General features: G+C 36.5%; 1 protein-coding gene across 1 annotated transcript in view; it reads right to left on the reverse strand.

The window, feature by feature from the left end:
* Window positions 1-24332, reverse strand: part of ipo11 (importin 11) — a 174434-nt gene that overhangs the window by 90223 nt on the left and 59879 nt on the right. The window contains exons 12-17 of the mRNA XM_016516984.1: window positions 23813-23871; window positions 22187-22230; window positions 20416-20506; window positions 18665-18712; window positions 18103-18208; window positions 4103-4229 (exon numbers count right to left, since the gene is read on the reverse strand). Coding sequence (XP_016372470.1) covers window positions 4103-4229; window positions 18103-18208; window positions 18665-18712; window positions 20416-20506; window positions 22187-22230; window positions 23813-23871 — 475 coding nt within the window. The remainder of the gene's footprint in view (window positions 1-4102; window positions 4230-18102; window positions 18209-18664; window positions 18713-20415; window positions 20507-22186; window positions 22231-23812; window positions 23872-24332) is intronic.

Raw genomic sequence — 24332 nt, forward strand, 5'->3', positions numbered from 1 at the left:
TCTCCTCTCCACCAATAAGCTGGTGTGTGGTGGGCGTTCTGGCGCACTATGGCTGCCGTCGCATCATCCAGGTGGATGCTGCACACTGGTGTTGGATGAGGAGATACCCCCTGACAATGTAAAGCGCTTTGAGTGCCTAGAAAAGCGCTATATAAATGTAATGAATTATTTTTTTCTTTTTTCTTTAACACATTCGTTAAATAAACCAATTAATTAAACTGGATTACTTGTTTTATTTATTTATTTTTGTTTGATATTAATTTTAGGATAATTGAATTTAATAGTTTTGGATGAAATTAAGAATGTTAACCTGATTCAATTAAATGGTATTGAATAATAAAAAAGTACGTTTACTGAAATAAATAATGTTAATTAAATGCAACATAACCCAGTTACGTGGAACCTGTTGACAAAAAAAGTTAAGTACCGTATTGGCCCGAATATAAGACGACCCTGATTATAAGACGACCCCCCTTTTCCAGATGTACCTTTTGGAAAAAGGCTTTTTAAAAACCAAATCTTGTTTTTTCTCAGTAAAACACATTTTTTCTTCAATTATTTTCATATTGCATATTTTTCCTATTTTAATTTTTGAAAATCGTCTGCTATTATTATTTATACAATAGTTCGTTCTGGTTCTCAAATCTGATTGGTTGAGAACCGTGAGATATTGTACTGGTATCGCTACAGGAACACCCTTTTACCGTTTGTATCACTCTGCTTCCCGTATTTCTTACCGCGAGTGTGGCGGACACCCACATCCACTAAAATTTTAAAATAATACTGTGTTTGTGTCACGGAATGTAGTTTTAAGAGTTTTTTTTAGGCGAGAATGTACTTGTTTAGACTTCAAATATGCGGTTTGTTAATAAACATAAAGTCTATTTGAAAATTTGATTCAACGTTTTCGGAGATGTGAGCTCCAGGGCGTCAGCGGCCGTTCATCGTTCATGAACCCGCCGAGAGCAGCCTCACCTCGGCCAGATCTTCTGGAATTTGCCGCTGGCTCTGATGTCTCTATAGTAGTGAAACATGAGATATAATTCGTTTTGGGTAATTCTAACAGGCAGTCTTTGGTCTCATTAATCTATTATTTGTTCCAGAGCAAATAGTTTTGGCTAAGGGCAAAATCTCATCACGCTATATTTTATGTAACTTTAATGCTGTATATTAGAGCGCTGACTTTGTACTTCTGACTGAATTGTCTAGTAACTTTTATGATGGCTGTTGTTGTTGTTTAATATTCAATAAATACTATTTAGTAGTATTTAGTATTGGGAAACCGTGTGTGTGTGTGTTCGTGATGGTGATTTTTGTGACATTGTTCCGCCATTAGATGGTGACAAGAGACTGTTTTACGAGTCAGCAGTAAAGACATTTATATTGAAAGAGACTGAAACAGAAATTATTTTAACTTTTAATAACAGCTTGTAAGACGCAGTTAACAAATGCACTGAGCAGCGCTGTCATCGGAAATCACCCTTTAACAGATGAAAGGATCGTTCGACAAAGATATCACGTACCTCAGTGGACATTCAAACTAATGTTTTATTGTGAAGATGAGAGTGAGCTGAAGAATGAATGCTGTATCAGATGCAGGTAATCACACTCGCTCAGTCCATCTCTCTCTCATAATACTCTATATATATAATACAGAGAGCTTTTAATACAGTAATACAATAAGCTTTCAATGAAGCAACTCAACATTCCTTCGTTACTAGTTCTAAAGTGACTTTTCTAATTAGTAACGAATCTTGAGCTCAGCTGTTAAACTGTCAGACTGAATCTGTGGCGGAAGGAAGTAGTTCTGCACAAAAGGTTTTTTAAAGACACTCCGTTGTTGTTTTTCTTATATATTTACACACTCGTGCCGTCGAACGGTTGTATAAACGCAATACTACTCGTGTGATATTGCTCATATATACATATATATACACATACAGTCAGGGGTGTGTCTACATGGTGGCCAGGGGTGGCACCGGCCCCCACTGAAATCTGGTTGGCCACTCCAGGTGCCTCCCCCACCAGATGTCTTGCGATTGGCTTGTTTTTTTTATAAAATTTCTAATGGCATCAGTGGCGGATCCTGGCATGGGCAATAGGAAGCTTCCTCAGATGGCTTTCTTCTCTTCTATATACTTAATTTTAGGGGGTTTCTATAGCGTTATCTTAATGACAAATGTCGAGAGCGCAGTAACGTAATGCGCGAGCACGAATCTCTCCACTCACAAGCGGATTTCCTTCACTCTCACACAAAACTGGAAATGCTCTTTAAAATATACAGTGTTCTCTTATGAATTGGCTCTGCTCTCACTCCGATATTGCGTGTGAAAGCTCAAACTTTGTCCTTGCGTCATTGAAGACAAGAGCTTTTTTTTAATTCAGGTGACGAGTAGGCTTATCCAACTAAATGGAAGCAAGCTGATTATAGTCAGCCTTCTCTAGTTATTTATTTTATTACTTACTACTTATTTGAGTTAAGCGCCTATTGTAAATATGCATTTATTAAATTATTTTATTTCGTGCATTTGTATTTTGTATATATAGTTCTACAATAAAAGCGAATTAACCAGGCCCAGTTTAATATTGTCCCATCCATTGTTATAGTTATCACTATGTCAATCACTGCTATTTCGAAAGTGAATCCCGTATAAATATGCAGATGTCATTCCCGAAACTTTACAAAGTGTGTTATAATGAGAGGTTTCGATTCTATAACTCAGCACAGAACAAAAACTGGTGTGTGTTGTAGCCTTTAGATATGAGAAAAAACCAGCATGTACTGTCATGAGGATGTTGAAAGTGTTTTCATTTGAGTAAAGCCTTTAAGTCCCTTTAAGTGTTTTTCTTCATTGAATATGTACAATTTCTCATGTGGTAACATCTAATGTATTTGATTTTATTCAATCCAAAAATATTAACCCAATTAACCTATACATTAGGTTACAGTGATAAAATGAAATTTAAGGGTTAGATCAGGTAGAAATGGCTCCCTAAGATAACATTTGCGTGTTAGCACTTCTTAATAGTGTACCATAGATTCTACAATGTTTTTTTTCCCATCATGCTCATTTTGGTCATTTTGCGGCCACCCTCTTTTGAGGCCTGCCCCCCCCCCGTTTAAAATGTTCTAGACACGCCCCTGTATACAGTATATAAATACAGTATATATATATATATGTATATATATATATATATATTGGATGCGATTAATCGATTTAATAGCCCTAAAACTAAAATATAAATATTAGACAAAAAACGTACAGAAATGTTGCCTTGGCTATTAACTGAAATAAGTTGAAGCACTGAAATTACTAACTGGAAATAAACACCAAAAATTACACTAAAACGGCATCTGAAAAAAAAAAAAAAATCAAATCTAAATAGTAATATTTAAAAACAAAAAATAATAAAAAAATGACAAGAACATAAATTACTACATTTAATATGAAAACTAAAATATGTATTATAATATTTATTAAAATACTGAAAAAATAAAATAAAATCTAGATAATCATTTCTAAACTATAATAGTATATAAATAATATTAAAATAACACAAGTAAATCGACATATGGTCGTGTGTAGTCATCAGCTTGCTTGATATTATACAGAAAATATCATACGGAAAATAATATGTATATGTCTTTTGAGGAAGACAAAAGTAGAAATTAAACAATTCGCTTGACACTCTTTTTCATGCAATTACAATGGGAACAAGCTTGAAAGCTTTGAAAAAGTTTGCTTAAGCTTAAGAGGATGACAAAAGAGGTCAGTGAATCGTTCAGACCAGTTTTTGTGAATTGGACCAATTGATTCTTTGTAAAGATCCAAATGAAAAGAATGAATAATTCATGAACCAGACTTAGCTACCTCTCTCGTGAATGAGACAAGGACATTTAGAGCAGATTTTCAATGAGTAATTTAATATTTCGTATTGTTTTATGCTACTTTTATGGCGCATTTGTGTTCTTTTTGTCTACTTTCATTGTAGTTGTATGGAAAGGAAAGACCAGCAGAGTTAGAGTAAATGAAACAGAGTACTAGTGTTTTGGCTGAACTACCCCTTTAAAAAACCTGGACATCCTGTAAGTTTCACTTACCACAAGGTCGGGGTCCTGCATGAGACTGAGGATGACCTCGTAGAGCAGGGGTCGCAGTTCCGGCTTGAACTTCACTGAGATCCACTGTCCAATCAGCCAGATCACCCGCCTTCTGATCAACTTGTACCTAAAAAACAAAATAAGTAAAATCAGCATTCCTGTGTGTTGTCCTGTTAATGGCTTAAAATCCTTTAAAAAGGTTCTTTTATCTGAGAAGGTAAGGCTCTGAATTGCAGGGGTAAGACACAATAGAGAATGTCTGGAAACTGTCTTTTAATCTTCGAATCTTGTATTCAGCATACCTTAAGCTCTACTAATTTCCATGAATACTGCACAATATAAAGGTTCCTGTTTTCCCAGGAGGATTCAAAAGGAGAAATTTTTTTTTTATTTGCAGTAACTTTATGTTCAGAAAAAAAAAAGACAAAGAAAGAAAACCTGGCACAAGTCCAAAATAAAATACTGGGGGCTCAAAAAGATGCGTGTATAATAATCCTAAATGTTAAAAAATTCCAAATATTCCTATGAATAAAAAAAAATCCTTGGTCCCACTTTATATTAAGTGGCCTTAACTACTATGTACTTACATCAAAAATAAGTACAATGTACTTATTGTGTTCATATTGTATTGCAAAACACTTTTGCTGCTATTGTGGTGGGAAACAGGTAAGGTTAGGGACAGGTTTGGTGGTATGGATAGGTTTAAGGGTGGGTTAAGGTGTAAGGGATGGGACAACAGTAATTATAAATGTAATTACTGAAATTAAATACAGATGTAATTACATGCAGGTATTTTTTAAATATAAGTACAATGTAAAAACATGTATGTATACAATAAGTGCATTGTACCAAATGATTAATTTAAATGTAAGTACATACTGTAGTAGTTAAGGCCACTTAATATAAAGTGGGACCATCCTTTAATAATTGCAAATTATCTTAAAGTTATGCGCACATGAACAATTGAATGTACTCCACCTACAGAATACCCAGATATCTCTATACTGTGAGATTAAACAATTAAAGTGTATGTGGAAATTTATTCAAGCGTTACATGTCTTAGAAAAGGCATATACAGAAGTACATCTAAGGGCACCTTAATATTTCACAGTTTATGCCCACTCAATAACCTAATCAATGCTTAATTTTCATAATCATTGTTACATTTATTCATTGGCCACATTGAAATGCACATCATTTCCCGATCAAGATCTTTATTCTCATTAAACCTTAAAGAGGTTTAAAGTGTACATCTTGTGGAATATGCATGTGTACATGGCATTATATGGCATACTAAAACTTTCTGGCTATTCTGCCCTGCTCTCTGTGTTCAATGTGCACTTTAATCAATTCATTTTCATTTGTCCTCAACAATAGGTGACAAAAGTTTGAAGGATGAACTGTAAAATGTGGGTTAATAACTTTTAAATATGAGTCTGTTGCTTTCACCCATCCGTACATTGATTTATGTTTGTCAATAATTTTCACTCTCCTCCTCGCTCCACAGTGCGTGCTAGACATCTTAGAGATGGCTGTTAGCTTTCAGGTCTCAGAATAACTTTCTTATGGATGCCTGCAGTGCAGATAGATATAATAAATATATTTAAAATAAGACTCAAACAGAAATAAATAAATAAATACATACATCAGAAGCAGTGTATTGGGCTATTTGCTTTTGTAAAGAACCTGCATTTCCCACCAAAAACCAGTCCCAATTTTGAACTATTTTTGCAGGATCAGTTCTCAAAAGTAAAGCATGCATGACTCTGAGCCCCAGGGATCTCTCAGGTCACTGGAGGAGACAATAAAAGAGAGACTGGTAGGGATCATTTCAAGGCTTTTTATTTTTGTATTTATTATTTTGAAGAAAATATCTCTGGAGAAACAGGCTGCTGTGCCACTGGCGTTGATAAAAAGTAAGAGAGCATGCCAGGGGTTTAAGTCGCTTTCGTCTGCTTGCCAGTGAGCGACAGAGTAATTAGAGCCGATGGTGATAAAAACTTCAGTGTCGCACCCAAAACCACCACAACTAATATTACCAGCACCTCATTACATTAACTATAAAGGTCACTCCACAGAGAGATCAAACTTATTAGCCACGCTGCAAGTCATAATGAGTCCACTCTAAGGTAATGACTAGGGCTGCACGATAAATCGCATGCGATATTTAACGCGCATCTTGTCAGAAAGCCGGTTCTGTAATCAGCGGTAAATCTCCATCACGTGCGTGCTTTCACATTGAGCAGCATTAACTACACAGAGCCGTTGTTCACAGACGAGCTGCGCAAGTTAATGCTGCTCAATGTGAAAGCACGCACGTGATGGAGATTTACCGCTGATTACAGAACCGGCTTTCTGACAAGATGCGCGTTAAATATCGCATGCGATTTATCGTGCAGCCCTAGTAATGACGCATCAAAACATTGTGTTTGCTCTACAACACATCTGCTAAATGACATGTAGCCAATGATTACTCTCAACGGAGCACAGTACAACATATAAACATGCAAATAAAGGTAAACAGGCCTGCTGCCGAGGATACTTTACCTTCCTGTTCACTTAGTGTAAGGAATCTCCGAAGAGACCTCCTTTTCCTATTAAATCATTTTAATTCAGTTTTAATAGGAATTTAATACGCAGTGCGGCAAGAAGGTTATTGAGCTAAATGGATACTGGAAAGGACAAGAGGGGTACAAACAAAAAGCCATAGACACAAATGTCCCCAAGATTATGACTTTAAAAAAAAACAACAAGAAATTGCAATCTGATAGATTATTATAAATATGAAAATAAATATATAATGTAAAAAAAAAAAAAAAGTAAAACATATGTGCAAGACCTTTACACACATACATAAATACATAACCTATAGACAGACAGGCAGACAGGCAGACAGACAGACAGACAGACAGAGACAGACAGACAGAGACAGACAAGGCAGGCAGACAGACAAAGTAAACAACATGAAAAATAAACCATATTCAGACCCATGTGCGGCAAATTAATTAATTCCTAGAGAACACAAATTATAAAGAAGGTGCTTGCATTGTTTGTTTGGTAATATACATCATAAACTTCGTACTGTATGCACGCCTGAGGTAGTGTCTAAGAGTAGTTAATGAATCACGTCAGATTTATGCAACTTTTTGCCAATGTTCTGCTCAATCTTTCAATAAATAAAATGTCAGTCCTTAAAAGGAAAGACTCAAGGGGTTTTCACAGCATGGGCCCTCAGGGCAATCTTTATATTTTTACAGTGAAAAACACATCTTAAAAAAATGGAAAAGGGGGACAGAGTTCCTGCCGTTGTATGACTGGTGAAAGAACTATTAAATGTATCAGAGTGCTGTGACTGTCGCACTGAAAATTGAAAAAGTTATGACCTCCAGTTGGTTACATTCATATACAGTGGGTACTGGTTCAACAGATCACAAATCTCACGGTTCGGATCACATTACGGTTTTTGACCCACGGATCGGATCATTTTTCGGATCAGCAAGATAATCCGCAGATCACATGTGTGCCGAACCGTGGGGCTTGGTCCGTACGGATCAACACGATCCGTTTAACCACTAACAGTGGGTATAGAAAAGAATCACCCCTCTTTAAAATAATCAAATTAATTAATTAAATTAAAATTTTGTTGCTTTGCAGCCTGAAATGAAGGACACAGTTTTTGTTTTATCCAGCTGTATTTACTCAGTGCAAACTTAACAGTCAACATGTCAGAAAAAACAACAACAACAAAAAAAAAAAAAAACTTTAAAATGAGATAAAAAAAAAAGTCAGAGTTGTGAGATAGTCACACAATTTTTAGAAGAGAGAAAAAATAATTGTGAGATAAAAAAAACTAATTTTTATAGAGATAAATAGAATTGTAATTCTGACTTTGTTCCCAAATGGAGCTTGTATGGAAGGGTTGCAAGAAAAAAGCCACTCCTCAAGAAAGACCACATGCAGTCAGACTGAGCTTTGCCAAAACGCACCTTGAAGATTCTGAGGCCACATAGAAAAAGGTGTTATGGTCAGATGAGACTAAAATGTAATTATCTGGCCTCAACACCAAATAATATGTCTAGCGGAAATCCAATATTTCAGAGCCCAGTCAGAGCCCAGACTTAAACCTCATTGAAAATCTGTGGAATGACTTGAAGACTGCAGTCCACAAACGATCACCATCAAATTTACCTGAACTTGAGCAGTTCTGCAAAGAAGAGTGGGCAAATATTGCAAAGTCGAGATGTGCAAAGTTAGTAGAGACAGAGACATATCCCAACAGACTGAAGGCTGTGATTAGAGAAAAAGGTGGTTAATAAAAAAGGACACACACAAGGGACTGATCCTTTTTCCAACTCTGAGATTCTGTTTTTTTTTTGGTGTTATATCTTTCACTTATAAGTTGCACCGAGTAAATACAGCAGGATAAAACTGTGTCTGTCTTCATTTCAGGCTGCAAAGCAACAAAATGTGATTCTTTTAAAGGTGTTGATTATTTTCTATACCCACTGTATGTGTGGTTGCTAGGGAATTCAAATTCTGCAATTTAGTATTTGAATCTTAAAGAGGGGAAAAAACAAATATATTCTCAGTAGGGCTGAACGATTTTGGAAAATAATCTAATTGCGATTTTTTTACTTTTGTCGCGTCCAGTGCAAAGCTGTTGCGGCGTGACGCAACAACTGTAGCGTCCGGTATAGACACGGTGAGTGAAGCCGAGATCAAGATCCATCTCCCATTCTAATTACGTCCTTTGGCTGTTTACTGTTTTATTTCTTTTCTTTTTCTGCTGATGGCCCGTGCTTGACTTGAAGCAGTGCTGCTTAGACCGATGGGTGTGTCATCGAAGTACTGCCAGAGCTATAAGAGAGCGCGGACGTCTCCATATGCTTTCTCTCGCTGTACTTTGATGTCAAAGGCTACACCGATCAATCTTCAAGTGGAACACAACTCTTTACTCTGGCGTGTCACGTGACCGAGTCTAATCGCAGTCTCTGCGATTGAAAAATCGTGTTTTTTCATATTGCGATATTATCGCAAATGCAATTAATCGTTCAGCCCTAATTCTCAGTAGGCCTGAAAGATGCTGACCATAATACTCTGCCTCTATTCACAGTGAATGATTGATTTTAAAGAGGGCTGCTGTCAAGTGGCTGCAGCTCAGACTCGTCAAAACAGACTGTCACTCAAAGACTGCTGATAACCTCAGTCTTGTCTGTGTCAAAAAGAATGGTACGGAAGAGAAGCTCTATAAAAGGAGACTGAATCTTGTGCGCTGTCTCTCTTTAGTTTGTCATGAACACAAGCACTGAAAGGCTGAAAGTACCCGTTTATGACAACTTACTGTTCAATGACAATTAGGCCTCCAGCAGAGGGACTTGTAATGAAAACATTGCTTCCAGTACCCTCCATTACCGTTTCCAAATAGCTGAGTCATCATAAGATCCCTTCCATGCAACACACAGAGACAAAACACAGCAATGCTTCTTCAATTACACACCTCTAATGAGCATCAAACCATTATAATGAAGCAAGCATGATGAGAAGCAAAGGAGCCCAACACAATTTTACTGTGACTCTTTTGCTAATGTGTATATTTGCTTTGAGAGTTAAGTTTTAGTTCGGAACAATCTGCCACCCCAGACTAACAGTTATGATCAGCATAAAATCTGGTCCAGTCTGTAGTTTGTTCTTGCCAAGAATCACTCGCTCAGACAACAAGATGCTGCCTGATCAAAATGTATTCACACATAATCAGACTATCAGCATAATTTGGTCCAGGCTGCAACTTATTCTGGCCAAGAGACGCCTACTTGGACAGGAAGGGGAAGGATTGCTAGAATTCTGAATTGTAGCATAAAGTCCAATCCACTGGTCCAGTCTGCCAAAAATCAGCCATTAAGGCAGGGAAGAGATCACCTGGCTGACATGTATTGTAACCAACCACAATTGTTTTTGTTTTTACTTGCTGTTGAGGGGCTGGGGCCAGAATAGACAAACTGACGGACGGATGGAAAGAAAGAAAGAAAGAAAGAAAGAAAGAAAGAAAGAAAGAAAGAAAGAACATTAGAACATTTCAAAATATGAACCACATGAACCACAATATATCCACAACTGCTGTACAGAAAATACTGAAGAGCGTATCAGAATCTGCCTGTCCAAAAGTGAAATATAATTTCAGACAGAAAACAAAGACTTAATTAAAATAACATCAATGAAATTAATAATAATATATTTTAAAATCTACATTATAGAATAATACTATTAAAAATAATAATTCACAAATAAATGAATAAAAAATGAAGGACAAAAATGGCACAGCAACCCCAAAAAACTGAAAATTATTGAAAAAAATTAAAGGAAATAGGCAATGACCATTTCACACACTGTAAAAAAAATTTATTTTGTAAATAAAGTCTTTCTTTCTTCAAAAGTTCAAGTTAAATTCAGTGTTTCTTGGTGTAATCTTTGTAATTACAATTTTTTTTTTCTTTGCTGATATACCTCTAAACTTTGATTCTCAACTGACTTCCTAGAAATTCCACAGTGGCCATTCAATCCAAATGAAACTGGCGCGCCTTGGTGGCTAAGCAAATTAACCACACTGCATAACAAACATATGCAATGGGTCATATCACATCCATTAGTGTGAGTTTGGGATGAGGTAACATCTGTGACTTAACACTCGACACAGTTTAGTCCCCCTTAAGCTGAACTGGCACCACAGCAGCCATGCTGAAGCTCTGAGCTGAAAGGTCATTTCACGCTGCCGTGAATCGCACGCTGACCATCACCTTCACACATGCTGCTGTTCTTCGAGTTTGCCTGCAGTGTGGCTGCTGCGCTGTACTTGAAACGCAATAGAGTATGGTATGTGGCGAGGGGCCGAAGGTCGCTGAGCACTGGCCTGATTCTCCACGTGCACCAAAGGACTTGACCCAGCTAGGGCAAAGAAAGGACGCTTGCCTTCAAGAACTCAAAGAGTGGAGGTAGCAAAGATGGATTTTATTCCAGTGAGAATTAGGGCTGTGCGATTAATCGAAATCGAATCGAAATCGCGATTTGAGACGTTGCGATTTCCTAATCGCAAAGCCTGCGACGTGGACGCGATATTACTCCGTTGCATGACTGCCAGCCTTGAGTTCCAATCTTACTTGCCCTGGGCAAGAGTGAGCGCACCTCCGTTCTCCCCAATCAGCACTGCTCTAGCCAACTGCGTAAACACCCACCATTAAAAAAAATCAAAAAAATAAACCGGAACGCGGGACGGGAGAGAGACAGAGTGGGATTATGGCGTCTACTGGGTCAGATCGATAGTTAGGCAAATTAAAACTAAAGAAAACCGTATGCAACTTAAGCTTCGAAATGACAGACAACGAACAAAAGTAATTTCCAAGAGCTGCGTCACAGCGCATATCAAAAGCTCCCGTATCGGTTCTGTTTTCAGTACTGGAGAATAAAAGATACATTCTTAGATGTTTTTGTTAGTACGTGAACGTTATCTTACACACTTTATCTCCCCAACAGATTAATTTGAAATAAATTTATGATGCATGTTCGCTATTCCCAATTCAGAAGAGCGCACACACAGCCTGTGTCTCTGAATGCTTCTCATACTCGCTCCTCTCTGCCCCACGCGGCGCGAACCCCGCGTCACGGACGAGCCGTTCATGCTTGCCGCACTCACGCAGCCCATCTCGTAATGCTCGTTTATACTCGCACCCGGCTCCGCACCGCAAGTCTTCACGAGCGCATCTGGCAGTATGGACGAGGCTTGACGCACGCGCGCAACCTGTGTCGACTCGCGCCTGGCTCCGCGTTTAAAACGAATGTAAATTCAGTCTAACTGCTTGCTAATTTCACTTGGATGAAATGAAACATTCAGCACATTTTCCACTTGCTCTTAAAATCCCAAATACTTAAAATGAATAAATCAATGTAATACTTTAATAATTGACTTAAGAAATAGTTCTTTATTTATAAAAAATAAACAAATATTTTCTGTGAAATTCAGTAATTAAGTTAATTCTGTAAAAGTAGTTATACCATTATAATCTTGCCTGCTGAAGAAAAAAACCAATAGAACCCCTCCCAAAACACAATAAAAAAAGTAATGGATTATGGAGGGTTATAATGGGAATTTGTTTGGTTTTAATGTAAACTATAATGGTGTCTATTTGATGGATTCTATTGGTGGGATGTAATCTGGCAGATGGCAACCAATAGAACAACAGTAATTCCTATTGGAATAATGCCCAAAACAAAAAGGAATTTTGTAATGGTTTAATGGAAACTATACGAATTTCTGTGATGGTTTCTATTGTTTTTTTCAGCAGGGTAATGATACCCATACTGTGCTGCACATTATTGACAATATTGAGCTGAAGCTTGACTTTGCAAATGTAAAATCGCAAATCAAATCGCAATATCTGTCAAAAAAATCGCAATTTGATATTTTCCCCCAAATCGCACAGCCCTAGTGAGAATTAGAATTTTGAGTTACAGTTTGCAAGATAAATGCCAGGAAATCTCTTTCTTTTTAGCTGTCCACAGGAGTTGAATGCGGAAACAAACATACAATATGATCAGTGTAGCCCGATTTACAAACAAATGAGCCTGAGCCTGAACATGTGTGAGCCTGTTTTGCATTAGTGAATCAAAAATATACAGCACAAGCCAGTGTAGGGCAATTCATGAACAAATGAATCTTACAGTATAAGCTTGTTTGTGTTAGTGAATCAAAAAAATACAGCACAGCCAGTGTAGTTCAATTCATGAACAAACAAATCTTTCAGAACAAGCCTGTTTGTGTTAGTGAATGAAAAATATGCAGTGCATCCAGTGTAGTTTAGTTCAATTCATGACAAATGATTCATACAGTACAAGCCTGTTTGTTTGTGTTAGTGAATTTAAAAAGATACAGCACAACAAGTGTAGTTCAATTCATGAACACACAACTCTTTACACAGTGCGACCAGTGAAGTCTGAATTATAAACAAATGACTCCTACAGTATGAGCCAGTTCATGTTAGTGAATCAAAAAATATAGCACGACCAGTGCTGTCCGATTCACAAATTATTCTCACAGTATGAGCCTTTTCATGTTATACAGCACGACCAATGTAGTCTGATTCACAAACAAATGACTCTGTTTTGTCCATTTAATGAATATTTTTTTGTTTCTTTTAATCAGTCTGAAGCACAGCCTTGTATAAATTTACAACATTAGTAGAAACAGAGTTCAAAACTGACATTATAACTAAAATATACAAACATGAATTGCAATCGAACCATATGGAATCAAAAATATGAATCTAATTGAATCAAGAGTTTGTGAATCTGAACATAATCAGCAAATCTGCATCCATACCTGGCCCTACCACACTTAAAGGGGTCATATGATGCTTTTTTAAAGATCATTATTTTGTGTATTTGGTGTAACAGAATATGTTGACATGCTTTAATGTTCAAAAAACACATTATTTTTCAAATACGGTACATTATTGTAGGTCCTCTATGCCCCGCCTCTCTCAAACGCTTCGTTTTCTACAAAGCCCCCTCCTTGCGCAAAACTCCGCATTTTAACAGTCAATAGCAAATACTTAAACTAATAGCAAAACAGTAGCTGATTCAGAAGCGCCAGATTGTCATAGCAAAGTCAGAATTACCTTCTCTCCTAGGTTCACGAAATGGTCGTCCATAAAATGCATTGCTGTTCTGTTGTAAGTAATCTTAATGCATCTACTTTCGGAAGGCCAAATAAAGTGCTTTTGCTTTCGTCTAGAAACACACAGCGTCTCCCTGACATGCTGCTTCAACACTAATTGTGGTTAGTGAAACCACGCCTTCTTTCTTTGCGTGCACATTTGGGCGGCATTATGGTAATATTTCCACATAGTGAGGTAGATATGTGGGGGTGTGTTAGAACGAGCCGTTTTAGGGGGGCGTGGCAGAGTCTTAACTTTCATAAAGAATATCTCTTTGGTTTTGAGACTTTAGTCTTTGCAACTTCAGGGATCTTATCTATGCACAATCAGCTTGTAACACTCCAAAGAGAAAGGAAAACTTGAAATCGCATCATATGACCCCTTTAATATACTTGCCCCTCAATCAAACTAATTTTAGTTTTTTATTTATATGCATGTTTAATTTTTATTTGATCATTTATCGTATTTATTAGAATACTGGAACATACATCTTTCAAAATGACCAATTCTTTTATTCAGGTTTAAGGCCACTTAGTGGCCCAGTGCACTGTCCCCAATGTCCTGGGCCATAATCTATCCATAGGAGGTAATAGCTTATTGTGTCCCGTTAAAGTCCCAGGGCGAAAAAGAAACACGACAGAGTTCCTGTAAATGGGGAAGACGGATGCAACAGGCTTCCCCAGTCTATTGATCTGATCCTTAGCAACACCTGTTCAGTGCAGCTGCCCCTTTTGACCTCAAAGGCACAAGATCAGCGATAAGATAATCTGTCTGCAAAGGCAAAGCGCAAGAGTCTCGACAGAGTGATACAGTAGGTCAAACAAAGTGATGAATCAATGGGAGGGTCTGGAGGGCTGCCAGTCGGGAGAAATGACAGTGTACAAGGTCAAAGGGATTTGCAGCCTTTTCTCAAACAAGCAATGGGGACGAATTACGAAGGTATAATGCATATTGGTAACATCCTGCTGAATATAAACTTGTCAAATCCCAAAGCCCAAGTCATAGATAGCAGATGTCAGCACCAGGGTTACTCATATGTCTCTCTGAAAATCCCTCTGAGCCTTTCTCAGGCATGCTGTCTCATCATGACAGTGACAAATGTGCCTGATTAAAGAGTGGCAGACGTACATTTGCTTGCTCTGTCAAGAGCGAGTGCAGAGACCACCTCAATGCCCATGAACACACACTCATGCACTCGAGTGGTTGACTGATCCCCACTGGAGCCACACGAAAGCCCACCGACACATACTTGCACATACATCGTCTGCAATACAGGCATTGCAGATAGACTGTTACAATCACATGTGGAACATTGAAATGCAAGACTTTTTCCTCTCTCTTTCCTTAAAGAAACAGTTGACCCAAACATTACACTTTTCTGATAATGTACTCACCCTGTGGCCATCCAAGATGTAAATGAGTTTGTTCCTTCAACTGAACAGATTTGGAGAAACTTTATTACATGCATTACATCACTTGCTCACCAATGGATCCTCGGCAGTGAATGGGTGCCATCAAAATGACGATTTGAAGTCAAATGCCTTAATGATGGGTTTGTTTCTTACAAACACTTTTCACTTATTTTCACTTCACAAAACATTAATTGTTGTGGAGTCATGTGGACACTTTTTGGACTGTTATGTTTCTATCTGCCGCCTCATTCTGACGGCACCCATACACTGCAGAGGATCCATTGATGAGCAAGCGATATAATGCTAAAATTCTCCAAATCTGTTCCAATGTACTTTTCAGCAAACTTTTATTTCTGGATATTTCTTTAGTTTAGTTCCTTTATTCTTTTAAATACCTTATAAAATCGCTTAAGTGCAGTTTTCTTGCTGTTTTTGATATATTTTTTATTGTAACTAAGTTTGGACAAAATATTTCAAATAAACTGTGCCATCTCTCTGAAAGAATTTGCAAAATTGATGTAGTGCAAAATGAGTAATCAATATTTCTGTTACATTTTATTGGAAAACTGTACATTTTTAAAAGTATATCTGCTAAAATGTACTTTTGTTACCATTTATAAATATGCTTTATACTCTACTGTTTAAAAGTTTAGGGTCAGTACGATTTTTATTAAGAAAGTTTTTTAAATAAATCTCTAATGCTGACTAAGGCTACATTTCTTTGATCAAAAATATAGTAAATCAGTAATGCCATGAAATATTATTACAATACAAAATAACTTTTCTATTTTAATATATTTTAAACTGTAATTTACTGTAATGGTAAAACTGGATTTTCAGTGTCACATGATCCTTCAGAAATAATTCTAATATGGTGATTTGTTACTCAAGAAATATTTTTATCAGTGTTCAAAGGATTCTTTCATGAACAGAAAGTTCAAATGAACAGCTCCTGAAATAGAAATATTTTTTAATAATATAAATGTCATTAGTCACTTTTGATCAACTTAATATAAATTTAATGCAAAGGATTAATAAAAAAATATTGAATGCAAATTTGAACGATACTAGAGTATAGATGACCTCAAAACATGGACTAAGCCACAAAACTCAAATTTTAATTTCATGGAGTATTTTAATGTCAACATCAATGTAATGAAATATGCAAATTAGGTTTAAATCCCTCTCTCCTTACTCAATAGAAGAAAGAAAGAGACAAACAAAAACAAACAGCGGTGAATGGAAGGAGACACTTGCATCATGGTTTCAAATGCGATCATAATGAGATCTTCCACAACAGAGGTCTGTGTCTCCTCTCTCTCTCTCTCTCTCTCTCTAAAGTCATAAATTACACTTTGTGTAGAGTAACAGTCTTCATTACCTATTTTTTTTTAATTTTGTATCTTTGTCTTGTCCTCCCAACAGAACTGTCAACAAAACTGCATCAGGCATTGTACAGCAGTGTTGGGGAGAAAATAACAAAAAGTAGCAAAACTACAGTACAAACTAGGGCTGCACGATAAATCGCATGCGATATTTAATGTGCAAACTAAATTTTTTTAGTAGCACAAAACAAGTTTTTCAATTAATGAGCTACTTTACTAAGTAGTAGTGCTGTAGCAGCTACATCACTATTTATATATTTTTTTATAATATACAGCGAACTGACGGAAGTCACTATATTAAGAAACAGTCATTTTGTAATGTCTGTTTAAGAGATAAATATTAATTTGATTGACAGCCCCATTTAAAAAAGGCAGTGTCGCTAGCAACTTTTTATTACTATCTTGTAGTGTAGCTAAATACTTTGAATGGGTAGTTTGACTGTAGTTTAACTACTGCAAATTATGAGTAGCTTGTCAAGTCATCTACCCCAACACTTCTGCACCTACTTAAGCTCTGCTTTTAAAATCCCTTTTATTTTCTTAACCCTCATGTCCTTCAATAAATATTTCAACACCTTTCTCTACAGGACGTTTGTTTTACATATCTGATACCTCACATCTTCCCAAGTCTCATGACCTCATCAAATGCACCGCTGGAGTCTCCCAGAAGAACGTTGTTTAACCAATCCGTCAGCCACAGCTTATATAATGCTGCTTTTGTAAGAAGGCAGTAAATGTCATTGAGGCAAAGTGTAAAAATTATCCAGGCTCCCATCTGAGAGGGTTATCTAAATCTCGATATCTTTATGCTGTTCTTAAAAAGACTTCGATATCAGCTCTTTCCAGGGGCTGTCCTCATTCAGCATTTGATGTTATCCTGCACAATTTCGAACTCCTGAGGCCAAACCCCCCATATACCTGTACACTTTTATGTAACCAACCTAGGTTTCCAGAAGCAATCACAGCAAAACAGCAAGAAATTTTAAGGTGCTGGGCTTCATCCCACATTCTTTTTGATAAAGCGCCTATCTGAGCTCACAGAGGAGTAATGCAATAAAAAAAATTTAAAAAAACTTCTGAGAGAAAGCACCTGTGGAGTGACATCACTTCCTGGGAAAAACAATACTAGAAGTGAATACCCTTTTATCTACAAAAGAACAATGCTAAAGATGTTATGTTTGTTGATGTGAAACGTCATATTGTGAATTTCTGGCTTCATTCACTAATGCAGACGTTAAACTTGCAGTTTTTTGGTTAAAATGGTTAAAATGGCTTTCAGAGGAGTTTAATGATGTTTATTAAATCATACCTGTTATGGCTGACTTGCAGCTCCCCAAGGAGTTGGTTCTTGAACCACTGATCAAAGTCCACATTGTCAAACAATTCATAAGCAGCTAAACCCACGGCGTTGTAAACTAAACTTGCAGTTTTTTTATTTTTTTTAATGAACTGGTTAAAATGGCTTTCAGAGGAGTTTAATGATGTTTATTAAATCATACCTGTTATGGCTGACTTGCAGCTCCCCAAGGAGTTGGTTCTTGAACCACTGATCAAAGTCCACATTGTCAAACAATTCATAAGCAGCTAAACCCACGGCGTTGTAAACTGCAAAGAAACAAATGATTTTGAAAAAATTGCCATTTAATTTTTAATTGAAAAACTGAATGTCAATTTGGCATTATGTACAAAGGAAACAAATAACGCATGGAAATTGAATGCATTTAATTCACCACGCATAGTTTTAAGTCATCTTAAATTTTAAATAAAAAAATAATAGTAAATGTTAAATAATAAAAAAATGTTACAATATACAGTAATACACACACATATAAAGGATTAGATGTGAAATATTTACATTTTTTACATTACTAATAGTGCATGCTTAAATAACTTCAATATTTCTTAATTTCACAAGAGAACATTCTTTAATTTTTTTTTTTTATTATTTACATTTTTACATTAGATCTGAGCCAGATTTTTAATCTCATTTGGACCCCACTGTATTACTGAAGAGAAAGGTGCTGGGTGTGTGTAAGTGTAACCAGTAATGCATGATGGTACCTGCATCCTTCATGAGCATCTGCACGGGGTCCTCCACATTACTGGGGCCTGAGAGAGAGAAAGCAGGCACTATGATTTTTACAATTTAACATTTTTCATTCCCTCACAATCTGCACACAATGTGCTTTAGGCCTGTTGGGAACATCTAGCACTTTCACACATCTGTAATAACTGTGACCTAACCACTTTGCAAACAAGCACTTTGCAAACAGTAGTAAAAGTGGCAGAGCGTGTAATAAAATCACATAAGCAACTAAAACGTTTGTCCCATTTCCCTTAACCAATCACAATTAGCCATCCCAAAGCGACAATGAGGGGGCGACGCTCCTTATTGTCCATGTATAATTAGAACACAGGAAACGCTCAAGAGAAAAAGAGAATGACACTACTAGGAAATTAACTGAGGGGTCATTATCAGAATTATCATCTAAATGTGTACTTTTATAATGATGTTGACTTCATAATATAATGACACATGATTTGCAAAAAATAGCACTTGCGGGGTTGCTGTCATCATTTTAATAAAACAAGGTCATTTAAATGTACTACACCCAAATTCCAAGCCAAAACACTCAAAGATCCTTATGAATGTCCATAAGAATATTTGTTTAGCACATTGTCCTAATTTAATCATCATAGCACATTTTAATCAACTCATTTACACAGAATGCTCATTTGAGTCATTCACTAATTAATTAGCGAGCCAGATCAAAAGCAATGAGAGCGTAAACACTTGTCAGACGGTCCTTGTATTTGGCTGAAAGTGCGTGCTTAATTGCTACACGCAGCTCTAAGCGGAGCAGTAACGGTGGAGCTGTTTTAGCTTAGCGGGGTGTGCTTTATAAAGGTGACATTTGCTCTGAAAGGCTACAATCAAAAAGTCCACATCTAAAGTAAAACCCTAGATGACTTTGTCAGTTTTTCCTCACAAAAAAGGTAGAGAAAATCCCTCATTTGGAAACAAAAAGAGCTTTGAAGAACTGATGGCAAGGCATGTGTTTTCAAAATGTCTTTTCAAAATATTTGACGAAAGAAGCTAACATGTTAATTACTATAGATAAAAAGGGACCTGAAGTATGAAATTTCAGATTAAAAAAAGAATATTTTTTTCAGCGTTTTCTTAACTACTCCTGCTCCAGATGTGACATTTCTTCCATTATCACAACATAATGACAGTTCATTTAACCAGTGAGTTTCATTTGATCAGCGAGTCTTTAATCAGCACATTAAAAGCTTTGACTTGTATAATTCATTCACTGTGTCCTTGAATGCCAGGAGTCAAGCATGAACATGCTCACTTTTTCGATTTAATAAAGCATAATGAATCCATCCTTGCAGGAAAAAAGCAACAACTTAAACCAGGAAAAACCAAGTCATAGCTGGTTTAAGCTGGTCAAAGCCACTCTACAATCTTTAAAACAGAACAGCCTAACCAGCTTGGCAATAACCCTGTTTAAGCGGTTTGCCCAGCAGGGAATTAGTTATGGTTGAAGAAACACACTAACCATTTTTATTAAAAAAATTGAAGAAAATAATGACCAAATGACTAAATAAAATTTATATCCAAGTCAAATGTAAACAAGAACTGTTTATAGAAAATCATGGTTAATGATTCACAAACAATAAATAAATAAAGTGTCACCACAAACTAGCCTTATATTTTATAATATACTTGTGTCAAATAATTCTTAAAGAACTGATTTAATTTGATAGATAGAGTAGTATTTATCAACACATCAAATAAAACCAACCTTGAAGATTCTGCACCATCTCTAGAAGTACCGGTGTCAAAGTTTGACTGTAGTTGTGGAAAATGTCCAAGAAAAGCACTTCTGTGCACGGCTGTAAACATATTGATTAAAACAAAGAGAACACGATGTGACAAGGGCATGAGGAAGCATTCAATACAGGAACAATATTTAAACACAAACATTTACCCACCAACATAAACATGAAAAGAAAACCATCGGGTTTTCCATGGTATCCATCACTCTTGCCAACACAATCAATAGTTTGCACTGAAGGAGGGGTCAGGGTGCGAGACCTTCAGCATCTATTACTACAGGCTGGGACACTGACTTCCCAAGGTCAAATATCACAAGTGTGCCAAGCTCAACAATCACCACACATGTCAAATCATATGTTCTATGCCTTCAGAAAATCTGACATAATCAATACAGTTCAGAACTAAATCAATAAGGGCAGGTACCTGGACTGGCTATGGATGATCGCAAGAGAAAAGACTTCATTCTGGACCGGAGGTTCGGAAGACTTCAAAGATTTAGCTTCTATCAAATAGGGTTGCATGATCAATCAAAACCAAAACTGCGGTATGGCTTAGTGCGATTATTAAAATGGAAAGGTTGCGATTTAATTAATTCAATATACGCACTGAATGATTCAGAGTGAGGCACAGCATAGCAGCTGATAATCGAGTGTTTTCTGTGCCTTGGAGCAGCTCGGGTCACAGTAAATGCTGCTCTACAACAACTCATCTCTACATCTGCTCTGTGTTTGGGTCGCTTAGAATTGCATTAGAGGATGCAACAAGCGCCAACCATCTTTCCAATCTCGTAATGAGAAACACTTATAAACCAATTGTTGTCAACAAAAGAGAACCTTTGGGACCCCCATGCATTTTTCCGCCAAAATAAAAGCCTGACAGCATAAAATTTAAAAAATGAAAACTTTTAAAAAGCCACAAATATTAGTATTACAATTTTACAGTTGTAATACCAGATAAATACATTATTATTATTATTACAATTCACTTATAGGCACCTTTCAGGACACTTAAGGACATCATCACTATTGTTTATTTGTACTGTTTATTATTGTTTGTTTATTTATTTATACTGCCAAAATATTGCAATTTGATTGGACGCAATCTTACAGAGCTCTTGAAATGAACGTCAAAAGAGTTTTCTTTCTTTTTTTTTTTTTAAATGAAGCCTTTGCATAGGTTGAGTTGAGATCCACTTCTTTGGCTGCTGTGCAACATTCACACTGCTTATAAATACTTGCACTCAGAGGACAAGCAAGACTACTTAAGCCCAATACATAATTAAGACATTCCCTTTCGAAATTACCTGAAGGTAAAATGATTCCACAGCGGCATCTTTCACTGAGTAAATGACAAATGTGATGTAAAATGCTACTCTTGCTTGAGGTTATAAGTTTAGTCAATCAATGTCATTTTAAAGCCAGGACATAAAAGCCACATTAAGTAGGCAGCCAGATGTAATGCAAATCAAGTCACATGAGGGCAGTAACAAATGACCCTGTAGAGTCACGGCCCCCCTATGTAAATTCCACAGAAATGAGACAGACCCCTGATTCCTTTTAACTCAGTCACTTTGCATTTACTGACACTTCCGTTGACCTTGGAATACATCTCTGTGTAAGGTGGTGTACCAAAAGACGAGCAAATGGAAATGTTCCATATGCAAAAAAGCACCTTTAAACATTATAATAATTATAAAATCAGTCAAACTGTATTTCATGGAAAGAGAGGCCACTTACCCGCAAACTATACTTCCAGGAGTCACCGCCTGTCTCTTCCACAGCTGAAGAAAGAATGTTAAACACAACTTGTCACAACATATATCATGCCGTTTTAAAGTGACAGTTCACCCAAAACTAAAAATTCAGCCAGTTATTTATCTTCATGTCATTACAAACCATACGGCTTTGTTGAAGAATGTCCTGTCCACTCTTTTTAATATAATGGGACTGAAGGAGGACTAAGGCTGTCGAGCTTCAAAAAGCAAAATCATCATACTCGTGCAAAATATTCCAATACTTTGTGACAAACAGAGAAAGATTTTAGTCATCATTCACTGAAAATCTTTAACTCCAGTTGGCTGGTAACATTGCAAGTTTGCAACTGAATCATTGAGTCAAGTGAGCTGAATTTCTCCACTTTTATGATTCTTTTACAGTGCTCCGTTGTTATTTTGGAGCTTGACAGTCATAGTCCCATTTCATTTTCATTATATTGACAAGAGAGAAAAGGATATTCTTCAAAAACTATCTTTTATGTTCTATGTAAGAAAAAAAGGCTGAGCAAAGAAATGAGGGTCACTAAATAACCATTCTTTTAACCTTCACAACTTCTATCATTCAGGCAGCCTCTCTCAGAAACCATATACTGGTTGTTTCACCTGACAGATGTGGCAGATTTCTCTCTACCCATGATCCAATCAAAGAGTAGGTCGTTAAAAGTGATGTCAACCTCCTCTATCATCTCTAGTCACCTTATATTCCTAAGGGTTGGTTATCAACAGGCCAGAACAATCAGGTCTGCTGCTGAGTCACTAAATTAATCGCAATTATACAGCCTTGACAGCAGGACCGCTGGACGAATCACTGGCATTCCCAACACCAGAAACAAATCACTGGACCATGGCAATATGGATTAGAAAATGACACCAGCAAAGTACACAAAGGGATTTTAAATTACTGTACTTTGCTAAACCCATTTCCTTGAAAGGAATTACATGTGTTAAATTACTGCAGCAGGTATGGTTCAGCATCTCTGGGCATAACACTACACAGGGCTCAGTTAACTGACAAGAAAGAGCAGCTTCTTGACTTCAAGTTCATGGGTAGTACATTTGTTGTCATAGCTACTTTCACCTCACTAATTCATGCATTCTGGTTATGCTGTCCCCTTCCTTTTTGACAGGCTGAGCCATATATGGTCATCATTTATGAACACCTGAAACAGTACAGTTCAGTTTGTTGTTCTAAAATGTAAGATCAGCGGTAGTGGGATTTTACAATGGCAATTTTGGTAACACTTTATTTCGATAGTCCACTTTAGACATTCTATTAACAGTAAGTAACTTTGCAACTACATGTCAACTAGCAGTTAGTAGAGTATTAGTAGACTGTCTGCTTAATATCTTATAACACTTTCTTTGTCAACTTATTTTACAAAAAAATTGTGACCTAGCAGTTAGTGCACATGCTCCTGCCATGTCCAGCTGTGGCACTCATATGTCATTCCAGATTCTGTCTCGTGTATCAAATTCTACTCCTCATCTCTACCGTCTTTCTGATTACAAATGGCAAACAGCCTAGAAATATAAAAACAAAAAGTTTCACAGCTTTAGATATGTTTCTGAGCTCATAATTCACATTTACCAAAGCTCTCTGGGTCTTCTTCCCACATGGTTAGCTCTTCTTCTGTCAGCAGGAAGTATTTGTCAATGTTCGGGTAAATTAAGGTCTGTGGTACATGTTTTTAAGCAACAAATTACACCGTTCTAAGAATATATTTATATACTGTATGTGCAATCGTATTTTATATAAATGACTGTAGTTAATTTTAAATGGCATTAATGCTTATTAAATTTGACATTATAATTTCCTTCTATTGAACCTAATAATTATACAAAGACTAATTATTTAGTTGTCTTTTTAAATGTTACTTACAAAACAGTTTATAATGAAATATTTGAATTGATAGCCCTAATAAATTAAATACATGTATAATATAATATTTTGCATAGGTAAGTATATATTTAATATTATACTGTTTTACATTTTATATTTATATTTACACACACACACACACATACATATATATATATATATATATATATATATACACACACACACACAACACACACACACACACATATATATATATATATACACACAC

This window comes from Sinocyclocheilus rhinocerous, unplaced genomic scaffold, assembly GCF_001515625.1.
Source record: "Sinocyclocheilus rhinocerous isolate Xijiao unplaced genomic scaffold, SAMN03320098_v1.1 scaffold988, whole genome shotgun sequence".
Taxonomy (NCBI): domain Eukaryota; kingdom Metazoa; phylum Chordata; class Actinopteri; order Cypriniformes; family Cyprinidae; genus Sinocyclocheilus; species Sinocyclocheilus rhinocerous.